This window comes from Lissotriton helveticus, chromosome 3_1 (assembly GCF_964261635.1).
Source record: "Lissotriton helveticus chromosome 3_1, aLisHel1.1, whole genome shotgun sequence".
NCBI lineage: Eukaryota > Metazoa > Chordata > Amphibia > Caudata > Salamandridae > Lissotriton > Lissotriton helveticus.
The window spans coordinates 626,000,281-626,013,035 of record NC_136061.1 but is presented as its reverse complement, the minus strand read 5'-3'; the positions used below and the strand labels follow the sequence as shown (position 1 = coordinate 626,013,035).

General features: G+C 44.8%; 1 protein-coding gene across 3 annotated transcripts in view; it reads left to right on the top strand.

Annotated features, from left to right (window-relative positions):
• Positions 1-12,755, top strand: part of TKFC (triokinase and FMN cyclase) — a 348,508-nt gene that overhangs the window by 208,055 nt on the left and 127,698 nt on the right. For all 3 annotated transcript variants that reach the window (XM_078680630.1, XM_078680628.1, XM_078680629.1), the window contains exon 8: positions 9,450-9,484. In XM_078680630.1, the coding sequence (XP_078536756.1) occupies positions 9,450-9,484 (35 nt within the window). The remainder of the gene's footprint in view (positions 1-9,449; positions 9,485-12,755) is intronic.

Below are 12,755 nucleotides of genomic sequence, written 5' to 3'. Positions count from 1 at the left end.
GTTTAAGCATGGTGTTGAGATGTGTAAAACCTGCGATGTATTGTTTGATTATTTTCCAGAATGAGACTTACACACACTCTCCTGATGAAGGGACAGAAGATGTCCTGAAACGTGTAGAGAATATCACAGTGTACAAATTAAAAATCCTAATGAAGAAAAGTAGTTATGAGGAAAAGGAAATGAGCGAAACATTTTGCAGCCAAGGGTGTTGGGTCAAGTGAAATAATACGAGTATGTGTGTACTCTTACTAGGTTAGAAGTCTGGTCATTTTTAGAAATATTGATATACCCATATAATAGGAACATCACGAATAGGAACTTACATTACAAATTATTTGAGTTGACACAAACTGTTAGTTTTCATCTCAAATATGACAAAAGGACAATTGGATGATTTAAGTATCATGTATTTAGATTTCATTCAGTAGAAATAGTCACAGCATTAACAGTTATTAAAACATATTGAGTAGTGAAAAAGTGCAGGGGTCATACCACTACCATTTGCTGTAAATATGTAACATTAAGTGAGCATTAAAGAAAAAGCATATCATCTTATTATATATGCAAATTCTACTATAAAACAGTTTCCAGCATGGGCCATTTTACGCCAGTTTTGTGTACAAGCAGTCCGTCTCTTTGTGAGTGAATGCACAAGAAGGACCGCAAAAGTAGTCACTCTGGGGGAGTTACACACTGAATTGCAGTCGGTCCTTCCTTAAACAGATTACTCCGACACATTTCAACCCTCAATGTTAATGGTATCTTCTTCAAGGTAGCTAGCTTCTTAAGAACTATGTAGTTCTTCAGTATGGCGCAATTAAAAAGATCCATTTATTTGTTTTCTGTTGGTATGCAAGATGTGAGATACTGTTGTACCACAGAAGATCTCACTTCACAGATTTCAGTAAATAGATAGATTCTAGAGAGGGGATGGTGGGAGTATTATTAGAAAGTATCCTTTTGCGTGCCTAGGTGAGATAAACCCTAGATATCTCCGAATCCTTGAATATTTCCTTGTTTTGAAAGCTGAGTTCTGAAGGTAAATGTACAATACATCAGATTTATAATCTAATATTAGGGCTTAGAGTCAAATTAGGTACTGCAGTCTCCTCCAACAAATCAGCTTCTGATCCAGTCCCGATGGTGGCATGGTAGAACATGCATCTCTCTCCTGTGCCCAGGTCCTGAGAATCGTCTGTCCTGTTGGGCTGCTTGGGCACCCCTGCCGCCAGAATCCCCCTACCCCATGAGACTGGGCCATTTGCTCCATGACCCGATCTTCATCCAACAGATGCAGTGGCTACAAGATGGCAGCCACAGTGGGCCGAGAAACCTACCCCTGTCTTCCCAGACTTGTTAGCTCGCTTACTGGAGTGGCTGATTTGAGTGGCCACGACCCAACGAGAGGCAAAAGAATGATGACTGTCCTGTCTCCGCAGCCGGAACTCGCAACTGATCTCTGTGTGCCAGTGGCAGCTTGTGCCTTGGGATGCAATTGGGGGGCTGCAAGATGGTGTCTGCCCCTGTGAGAACGCTCCAGGAATACATTTGGGAGCCTCTGAACACCATAATGCATAAACAGGTACCTGGGCGCCACTGAAGCACCATAGACTGCAAGAACTGCCTGTCTTCAAACGTTGGCCCCTGGGACACTATTGCAATCGTGGCATCCTCTCCATCCTGGTTCTTGTGGGGCAGAGGGGTAGACAAGAAATGGATTGTGTCTGCACTTCGTCTTAGGAGTTTTGGTGCTTGTTGGTAGTGGTTTGCAGAGAAGCTGCCAGGGCATATTTGACTCAGGAGATAGCTTAGCACACTGCAGAAGGCATTGGAACGCTGTTTGCAATATTAATTTTCTGAACATAATCTAGAATGAATTAACTGAAAGCACCAGGAGTGTCTTGAAGGGTGTTCCCTTCAACCCCCTGCCTGAAAGTGTGCCTAGGACATGTCAATTGAAGTGCCCAAGAGCAGAATTGATGGGAGAGTAGTGAGGCCAATCCTCTGCATCACAAGAAGCCCGCTAGAGAAATAGTGGCTGAGAAACTGGACGCAACTCTTAAAAATATGGCCTCAAATAAAAGCAAGAAAGCATTCTCACAGAAGAAGATGGTCGCTAGGGCAAGCACCCAAATGTGAGACTCACAAGGTAGAACTAGGCCTCCAACCTCCATAAGGGATCCTGTAACTCGCTACATTATGGAAAAGGTGTGCCGATGCATTCGAGAAGACATGGCACATCGGAGGATGACACCTCAAAATACCTGCAAAATAGTAAGCAACATGCGATGGCTGTTGGTTGCTAAGTCGAATTCCTAAAGGAGTCCTGAGACGTGAAAGAGAGCGAGTATGAAACTGTGAGCCAGGAACTCATCACGCTAAAAGACCAGAAACTCAATTTCCAGGCGCTCTTGGAGGACCTTGAAAATTGCTTGGGACATCAAAATATCAGCATCAAGAGTAGTGCCATAGAACGTTCAGTTTTGAGAATGTGTCACATGGGAGAGCTTTGACAGAGCTACAAGACATTGGTTTGCCAGACCACTGGAGATCTTAGCAGTGATTTTTCTTTCTTCTCAGCTGTGCATAAGTCATACACTAAGCTGGACCACTATTTCGGTTCCTTCTTACTCAAGAGAATAGCAGAGATTGGGGTCACGGCAATTTCTGATCACGCCTCAGTGCACTTGGTTATTCAAGTGCCCCAAGCCTCGACGATAAGAGCGAGGTAGTAACTTAAAGATAGCCTTTTCTGCAACCTTTGCAATAAATCCCAATTCTGAAATGCAATAAAGACATTCCTTAAGTCAAATGATATGTAGGAACAAAGATACATATGCATTGGGACTCATACCAAGTTAAAAGCGGTGGACTCAGAGAGAGCCAAGCATGCACTGTTCTTACTGAAACAGACCTATTGTGTAAAGGGTGAACAAGGCAGGGAAGCTTCTTGCTTGTATGCTGAGGGCCAAAGTAATAATGAAAAGGGTCATAACTATTTATTTATTTATTTATTTATTTTTGAAGTTTTATATAGCGCGAACAAGATCTTTGCAGATATCAGAGCGCTTTACAAGGACAAGGGGGTGATAGAATAATAGTATGTAATAGTTGAGGTAGTTAGGTACAAGGTGCATAGTTACATAGGTAGGTCAAAATACAAGATGTAGGTCAACGTTGAGGTAGTGTAGGTACAAGGTGCATCGTCAAACAGATGCGTGCATAGTTACATAGGTAGGTCAAAATACAAGCGGTAGGTCAAAGTTGAAGTAGTGTAGGTACAAGGTGCATAATCAAACAGTTGCGCCAATAGTATAATGGTACAAAAAGAAGGAGCATATACTTCTTTAAGCGTGCTTAACATGCTTTTGGAGATAGCATAAAGGTAGGCAAAGTTGAGGTAGGTGAGTACAGGGTGCATAGTCACACAGGTGGATCAGTAGTACACGAGTAGGAATAGTTAAGGTGGAGTAGGTACAGTATGCAAGTCAAACGGGTGCGTCAACAATATAGAAATATCCAAAGAGGGAACGTATACAATCAGATAAGACGATAATACAAGTAAAACAAATAGCCCATGGGGTCAGGCAGGTAGTACAGAGCGGATTCTTGAGAAATACAGAATAATAGATCATGTGTATTTAGCCATGAGGATCGCTTTTACTTCTTTCTTAAAAAGTTTGTTGGAGGAGATGAGCCTGGTTTCAGGAGGGAGTGAGTTCCAGATCCTGGGCGCCATTCCTGAGAAGGAGCGTTTATACGTTTTTTCCTTCCGAAATCTTCGAGGCTTCAGCAGAAGATTGTTTGTGCTTCTAGTAGTTCTAGAGCCACCAGAAATTGTCAACTTTTGAGTGAGGTAGGCGGGTGAGTTCATGTGTACAGCCTTGTGTGTCATGCAGGCGATTTTCAGATGTATTCTGGCTTCAAAAGGTAGCCAGTTCAGGGATTTAAAGTCAGGGGAAATATGCGAGTGTTTTTTTGAGCCAGTGATGAGTCTCGCTGCCGCGTTAAGGGACGCTCTTAGGGGTGCCGTTGTAGTTAGGGGGAGCCCGCAGAGGGCGGTGCTACCGTATTCTATGTGCGGGATGACTATAGATTGTACTGCAGTATGGAAGTCTTTGGCTGGAAGGAAGGGTTTAAGTTTTCTCAAGGTATTGATTTGGAAGTTCGCTCCTTTCGTTGCCTTGCTGATGTGTTGCTGCATGTTGAGATTGGCGTCAAGTGTTATGCCTAAAGATTTTGCTGAGTCTACGATGGTAGGTTGTACATTTAGAGCCGTTAGGTGCTTAAGCCATGTTTGAGCGGTAGAGATTTTTGCGGGAGGTGAGATCAGGAGGAATTCAGTCTTCAGCGCATTGAGTTTGAGGTGATTCTCGGCAAGCCAGGATTGGGTGTTTCTGATCGTGGTGTTCAGAAGCATGATGTCCTTGGGAGATTGTATTTTGAGATAAAGTTGGGTGTCGTCGGCATACATGTGAAAGAGAACATTGGATGCTTGTAGCAAAGTAGTGAGAGGTTCCATAACTAGGTTGAACAGTGTTGGTGAGAGGGAGGATCCTTGAGGGACGCCTAGCGATACAGGTACCGGAGAGGACATCAGGTTGTTGCTTTTGAATCTCTGGGACCGGTTGTGTAGAAAGGAAGTGAACCACTTGAGAACAGTCCCAGATATGCCCATTCTTGTGTTTAATAGTTCAAGTAGGTACTCATGTTTAACTGTGTCGAATGCTAAAGAGAGATCAAGAAGGATGAGGAGGCAGGTATCGTTTTGGTCTAGGATTTGGAGGGCGTCGTCAACTATGTGAGTCATAGCAGTTTCGGTACTGTGCACAGCTCGGAAGCCTGATTGATGAGGGTTGAGGAGATCAAACTTATCTATGTGTTTAGTCAGTTGTAGCTGTACGCATTTTTCCAACAGTTTAGCGAGAGTGGGAATATTTGTAATAGGCCGATAATTGTTTAGATCAGTGGGGTCTGCTGTTGGTTTTTTTAGTAGCGGTGTGACTTGTCCGACTTTTAGGGTGCTAGGGATAGATCCTTGTTGAAGAGAGCTATTGATAATCTTAGTCCAGAGTGGGAGGAGCAAAGGGGTAAAGTCTTTTACAGCGTTAGCAGGAAGGGGGTAAGTGAGGTGATTGGATGGTTTCAGGGTGCTGAGCAATCTGCCAATTTCTTCTTCGGAGTAGGTGCTAAAGGATGACAATGTAGCATTGTTCTTTGGTTCAGACGCTGCTGTGTGTTGGGGGTTGGAGTAAAGGATTGCGTCATTGAGGAGATCACTTCTTATGTTGTCGGTTTTTTGGTTAAAGAAAGCAGAGAAGTCTTCACAGGAAGGTATTTAAACTAGGAGGGGAGTTATGACTAATAAGGATACAGAAATCAGGCAGGATCCCCTTTTGTATCGCTTTGTTCGCCCTAAGTGTGGCAGGGTATGCTCAGACGTGAGTCCCTTGTTCACTTGGCCACTGGATTCAAGATAGCCTGGCTGATGAGGATTATGAATCCGAAACCGGTCCCAGGATGCTTGTTTCCGGTCCAGGGAAGACATGGCTTGGCAGTTCGGGCTGGACTGTTCCCACGAGGCACAGGGTCAGACTGATTTGCATATAGCCATGTCTGAACTGGGGCGGCTGAGTGATCTAAAGAATGGTGATGGATTAAACCCAGATCAGTTGACTGGGGGTGAGTGTTTGATTTGTTCAAACGCTCCGTCCATCATCCCCTTTTGTATCACTTTGTTCGCCCTAAGTGTGGCAGGGTATGCTCAGACGTGAGTCCCTTGTTCACTTGGCCACTGGATTCAAGATAGCCTGGCTGATGAGGATTATGAATCTGAAACCGGTCCCAGGATGCTTGTTTCCGGTCCAGGGAAGACATGGCTTGGCAGTTCGGGCTGGACTGTTCCCACGAGGCACAGGGTCAGACTGATTTGCATATAGCCATGTCTGAACAGGGGTGGCTGAGTGAACTAAAGAATGGTGATGGATTAAACCCAGATCAGTTGACTGGGGGTGAGTGTTTGATTTGTTCAAACGCTCCGTCCATCATCCCCTTTTGTATCGCTTTGTTCGCCCTAAGTGTGGCAGGGTATGCTCAGACGTGAGTCCCTTGTTCACTTGACCACTGGATTCAAGATAGCCTGGCTGATGAGGATTATGAATCCGAAACCGGTCCCAGGATGCTTGTTTCCGGTCCAGGGAAGACATGGCTTGGCAGTTCGGGCTGGACTGTTCCCACGAGGCACAGGGTCAGACTGATTTGCATATAGCCATGTCTGAACTGGGGTGGCTGAGTGAACTAAAGAATGGTGATGGATTAAACCCAGATCAGTTGACTGGGGGTGAGTGTTTGATTTGTTCAAACGCTCCGTCCATCATACCCTTTTGTATCGCTGTTTTCGCCCTAAGTGTGGCAGGGTATGCTCAGACGTGAGTCCCTTGTTCACTTGGACACTGGATTCACGATAGCCTGGCTGATGATGATTATGAATCCGAAACCGGTCCCAGGATGCTTGTTTCCGGTCCAGGGAAGACATGGCTTGGCAGTTCGGGCTGGACTGTTCCCACGAGGCACAGGGTCAGACTGATTTGCATATAGCCATGTCTGAACTGGGGTGGCTGAGTGAACTAAAGAATGGTGATGGATTAAACCCAGATCAGTTGACTGGGGGTGAGTGTTTGATTTGTTCAAACGCTCCGTCCATCATCCCCTTTTGTATCGCTTTGTTCGCCCTAAGTGTGGCAGGGTATGCTCAGACGTGAGTCCCTTGTTCACTTGGCCACTGGATTCAAGATAGCCTGGCTGATGAGGATTATGAATCCGAAACCGGTCCCAGGATGCTTGTTTCCGGTCCAGGGAAGACATGGCTTGGCAGTTCGGGCTGGACTGTTCCCACGAGGCACAGTGTCAGACTGATTTACACATAGCCATGTCTGAACTGGGGTGGCTGAGTGAACTAAAGAATGGTGATGGATTAAACCCAGATCAGTTGACTGGGGGTGAGTGTTTGATTTGTTCAAACGCTCCGTCCATCATCCCCTTTTGTATCGCAATGGCAAGGCCTCTGACTTGTTTCAGATTGGGAGGGGTACTAGACAGAGTTGCCCCATGTCACCCTTCCGATTTGCTTTGTAAATGGAGCCCCTGGCTAATACAGTGAAAACTCTATGAGAAATTAAGTGGGTATGAGTGGGAAGAAATCAACACAAGATGCGTGTGTTTACAGATCATGAGCTGCTTGCCATATCCGACCCAACCACCTCACTGCCACCCCTATTGGAGGTGCTAGAGAGATTTGGCCTAGACTCAGGATTGAAAATCTATAGAAATCCCAAATCCTCAACCTTTCCACCTCCTGGATTAGAATGCCCTTGTACAGTTGAGGTTCTGATTGGAATGGGCAGGTGGACAAATCTCCTACTTCGTGGGTAAAACATTTCCTTGGCTGGAGAAAACAGCACACGTGAACTAAAGGGAATGTATGTGGTTCCCAAGTTAGACCTCCAAATGTGGCATATTGGTGTTGTTTCCTGGCTAGGGAAAACTACAGCTGTCAAAATTATGGCCTTACGTAGATTTCTATGCATTGCACAAACACTTTCCCTGCAGCCTTTGAGAGGTGTTCTATGGGAAATCCAAAAAGCAGTGAATGACTTGGGGGGGGGGGGGGAGGAGGCGTGGGGCGGACCAAGGTTTGCTGCACAAAATTTGTCCACACAACCCGGGGAACCTGGGCTCGGTATGCCTTACATATTCAATTACTATCATGCAGTGGAACTGCAAAAATCTGACCGAATGGAGTGGGGGGACGTGAGAAGTATTGGTGTTCTATAGATCGCTAATAGCTGGGGATCCCATCTGGAAAGTAGTCTTGCTGCCTCAAAGCACATATCCTGGGAGCTATACTTGTTTTCCGTTACAAGAGACACCTTAGCTTCATGGGACTGACTCAGTGATTATCAAATATAACTTTCTGTTTACCCATTTTTATCTATGCATACTTTTTTGCATTTAATTTTAACTAAATTTATTTATATTTTAAGAGTAAATTAATTTATTTTAACATTATTTTCGATGTGGTATTATATTAAGTTTCTGTTGCCGTTAGTTTCAATGGAAGGGTGTTGCATTACCAGTGGTTGGCCATGGGTGGTGCTGGACTTACACCAAGACAGTGTTGGAGTACTTTTACGACTGTTTATGTTCCCTTTTGGCTGTAGTAATTATATAAGGGCAGTTTGTAAATAGGCATGGACTTACTTTTTTGTGGGTAGGTGCACGTCCCTCCCTAAATCGCTCCTTACCCCTCCTTACTGCTCCCTAAACCATTCCCATTTAGTAGGAGGCATTCCTAATTTTCTAACCATCCTGCCCACCCCTGAAACATTTACTACTAAAACGTAGGCATATCCATGTGGTGACCACCGCACATAAAAGATCGTAGAGGCAGAGGCTGAAACCTCCACACATAGGTTAGTGAAAACATATATAGTCTGTGAATAGTAGTATTGTAGTACTGCTAAACGTACTACAAAATACAGTTCATGAATTGTCCCCAAAAGCAAGGAAATGAGGTGCAGCTAAAACCAAGTTACAACTAGAATTGTAAAATGCCCTATTAGTTTCTTTGTCTTCTTCAACGGTTAGATCCACGAGGCTACGAGGTAGTAGGCTAGGGGAACATTCTAGTCCTTTTCCTTTTGGGGAGAAAGAATTCCAAATCACAGATACTAGAATTTTGTTAATACATTTGTTACATTGCTGTGCAAGCGGTAATACCCCAAAAAGTTAACCAGCATATCATGGTGGAATGTGTAGAGCCATAGTACGCATCTGTACATAGACTTGTATTACAAGAATGCCTTTCACTGAGGTCTTTTGCTTTTATTTATCAATGGTTGTGCTGCTGAATTCTATGAAAATGTATCCAAGGGTCATTTGTTCCCATTAGTCAATGTGCTTGATCTTCTAATTTGTCGCTACATAAATATTCCGCCTCAGGTTGATCACATTGATGATAAATGCACTGCACTTATGCAAGATGGAGGTCGCTCCAGGAAAGGGGAGACAATCACAGTGTAGGACACATATGCCTTAACCCCTTTAGCTACAACGTCTTAAAAGCGTCGATATACCTTCCCCTGCATTGTCTTTCCAGTTAGTCCACTTACCTCAGCAAGTTGGAATTGTCACCTATTAGAATGGTCTATGGGCTTTTTGGAGATTTGCATATCAATGCCCTCTTATGAAGTAATAAGACCATGCCTACTATTTCTTCTTTTCCATCTAATATCCTGTTCCATTTTACTACTTCTCTTGTTCATCTTTATCTCACATCTCGCTTTTGTCTTATATTTGCCTGCATCCTCTTCATTTCATTTCTATGGCCCCCCGCCCCCACCCCTCAGCTATGTTGTGTGATGTTTTGCTGATTGTGTCTTTTTTTTTAGGGATTCACGGAGAAGCAGGAATCCGACGAATGAAGGTACATTTGGCTAATGAAGAGATGGTTGATGAAATTGCGATGTATGTATATTGTAGGGTGATTTTATAGAACAGTTGTCAGAATGAATCAATTTAAATCTAAAAAAATCTAGTTTGGCTGATTTTATTTTTGTGGCGTTCACTTGTTTCGTGAAACCTTGTTAAAGGTCATGGTGGTTGGGCTGCAGTTTTCAGTCTTCTTGTATCAAAGGTTTGTGTCAAGCTGTACCTCAGTGCAAACGTTGTCTCTGCGACGTTTGTGTTATTTAACTATTTCCCGTACTTCCGTTGCTTGTTCATTAGAAACTCAAGCGTAGTGAACTTGAGAGCCTCCCCCTACTGGCGAATTATCAAGATTTCCTTCTTCCTCCTGGTCCTCGGGTTCTGTGGGAAGAGCTCTTTCTAGTCGAAATTTGAAGAAGGTTGCACCTTCTCAGTTGAAATGTGCCCTCTCTGCTCTTTGGAAGTCCTTTGCTACTGGATTGTTAATGTTTCAGCTCAGAATCCCTCTCAGTTTAAGACCTAGAACCGTATTTATTGGTTGGAAGATAAGAGACATCTACCAAAGAGTGACAGAGGTCCCGTCCACAGCATTAAGAGGGCATTGATGTCATTAGCGCTCGAAATACGGCGGGTGGGAGATCCACTGCTTTTTTGCAGATGGCCTGCATCTCACAAAGTCTGAAAATGTTTAGAGTCTGTAGCTGGTCTCCCTTTGCAAAAGATGTAGGTGGTTCTGGGCTCAATCTTCAGATTGATGTGTCTCCTTTTTGTCCAACCTATGATTAGTGTATATGGGTTCCCTTCCTTTTCTCCAGGCCCTCTCCTGGCTATGAAGCAAGTTTTTTTGTCTACATATAAACATGACGCACAAGTTGTTATCTTGCTTTTAGTATGTTAGTCCTGATAGATATTTCTAACTGCAAATTCCTCACCTTGTGAATATCCCAAGGCGCCAAACTGTATCTGGTAAATTCAAACCAAAGTTCCTGTGTGCCAGCAGGAGGTGCTGTGTGGCTCTGTGTCGGCACAATTCCACTCCGGAGGTGACAAATTGAGCTGCGTATAAGTGACATCCATGCATGCTGATGTCAGTTCCTTTCTTTCTTTCTGCGCCTTTACATGTGAATCTGGAGCTCTGCTCCTCTTTTTTTCACTTGTGAATAGAAGTTTTTCCAGTGTGCATGGGATGTTAGCCCCCAAGGCTACAGGGTTTAAACCTTGTCACAAACCGATGTCTGTGACAAATCTTCACCAGGTGTGCCTTTGGTGCTTGGGTTTATCGCACGACTCCAAGGCCTGTGATGAAATCGCCCTGATGAACCCAAAGGCCAGCCGAGATCACGAGGCAAACCTCTAAGTGTGAATTACCAGAAGGCTCTGCATAGGTCCTGCTACAAGCTCCGGTCGAGAACACATACCTGCTCTTGCTCCCACTCTCTCCTCCTAAGTCATTCCCGAGGCTGATCTTCCTCGCATTCAAAATCTTAGTGTAAATCGAAGGAGAAACACAAAAAGTCTAACCAGGATTCGGCCCTTTCCTGTTACTCTTTGGAGAATGCACAAGGAAGTTCAACGTGCCACTTCGTCTTGCTCCCAATCCATTAACAAGCCAAATTCCTCTCTGGTCCCGATGCACCCTGAGTTCTTTTGAGAGGCCACCCTGTGCATCTTTGGCATGCTTCTGATTCCCTCTGGCTAACCTATGGGACTCAAGGTTCTTCAGCTTGACCATGTCTAAATCTTGATTTACTGTAGCCTATATTGAACCTATCAAACTCGGATATGATTACACTACCGTGCAGCGGCATGCAAACGTTGCACCAGCTTTTTGGCTTTGATTTTGATCAGAACCAGTCTTATGGAGATGACAATGGAGGAGACGAGGAAGAACTTGCCCCTTCCTATGATGCAGATGCCTCGTATATGAAATTACAGGAGGCCAGTAGACTGGACACCTCACCCGATACAGAGTTTGTTCTCCACGGACCAGTAACAGAGAAGAGTACATCCTTCGCCACAGTAATCAAAAGAGCTGCTGATGTCTTTGAACTTCCCCTCTCCCCTATGGAGGTTAAAAAAAATATCCTTACAGAGGTCCTACATGCTGGCAAGGCAATGACTGAACATTTTTTACCTTTCAGTGAAGCGGGCACTTGGGAAAAGTCATGCTCTGCCACCCTCACCCCACCACAAGTTGCCTGCCGGCCTTAGACGTGCTTCAGGCGACCCAGCTGTTTTGGCCCAGCACCTGACACCTGAGAGCATGGTGGTACAGCTGTCCATCGTTATGGTGAGCCCCAATGCTTTTTCAAGCAAGACCTGTGGTTTCAGAAGATCTACAATCTTCACTAACCCAAATCATTCAATGTTGATGTGAAGCTGTCAAATTCGTAATCCACTTGGGCCAGATTGTCTGGGCAGAGCTAAGGGAACTAGCATGCTGCTTCGGCACCATGCATGGAGGAAGTCCACAAGCTTCTCCGGGGACTCCCAGGTGTCCTTAATTGGATATGCCTTTTCATTGCTCCTACCTGTTTGGCAAAAAGGCACATACCGCCCTGGAACATTTTAAAGTAAGCCAAGCCACAAGAGGTTTTCTGGGTCTCGGTTCTAGTCTGCCAATTGCCACAACATATTGTCCTTTAGGGTATATGCCTGAAATCTAGCAAATCGACAGCTCCAGCCCCCATCACATGCGCAACAGGCTTTCCTGGTCAGGGCTGTGGTTCTGGCAGACAATGGCCTGGCCATCAGTGACAGCTTTTCTCCCAGTCTCCTGCCCTCCAGCAACAACCACAAACGCTCTTAAGTGCATCCTTAGTGGCACACAGCCATCCTGTTGGTGGCAAGATCAGTCACTTCTTGCAAGCGTGGCGCAACTTCACAGTAGAAAAATGGGTCCTGCAGATTGTCCAATGGGAACACACCCTGCTTTTCCTTTTTGACTCACCACACCTGCCCCCTACAGCAGAATGCCTGTTGGAAGATCACCTGACTGTCTTATGCCGAGAAGTGTTCTAGCCAAATGAGCTGTAGAGAGAATTCTGGCCTCAGAAGAAGGGACTGACTGACATTCTGTTACTGCCTTGTGCCGATGAAGGGTGGATGCCTTAGACCTATCAAAGGCTTCCTTCGCAAAGACAAATTCAAGATGCACACTTTAACCAAGTTTTTTTCTGCCCTGAATCTTGATGTTGGACCTTCAAGATGGTTATTGTCACACCCCTGCCCTACATGGGCTACTTGGAATTTAAGGTCCTGGCTGTTCG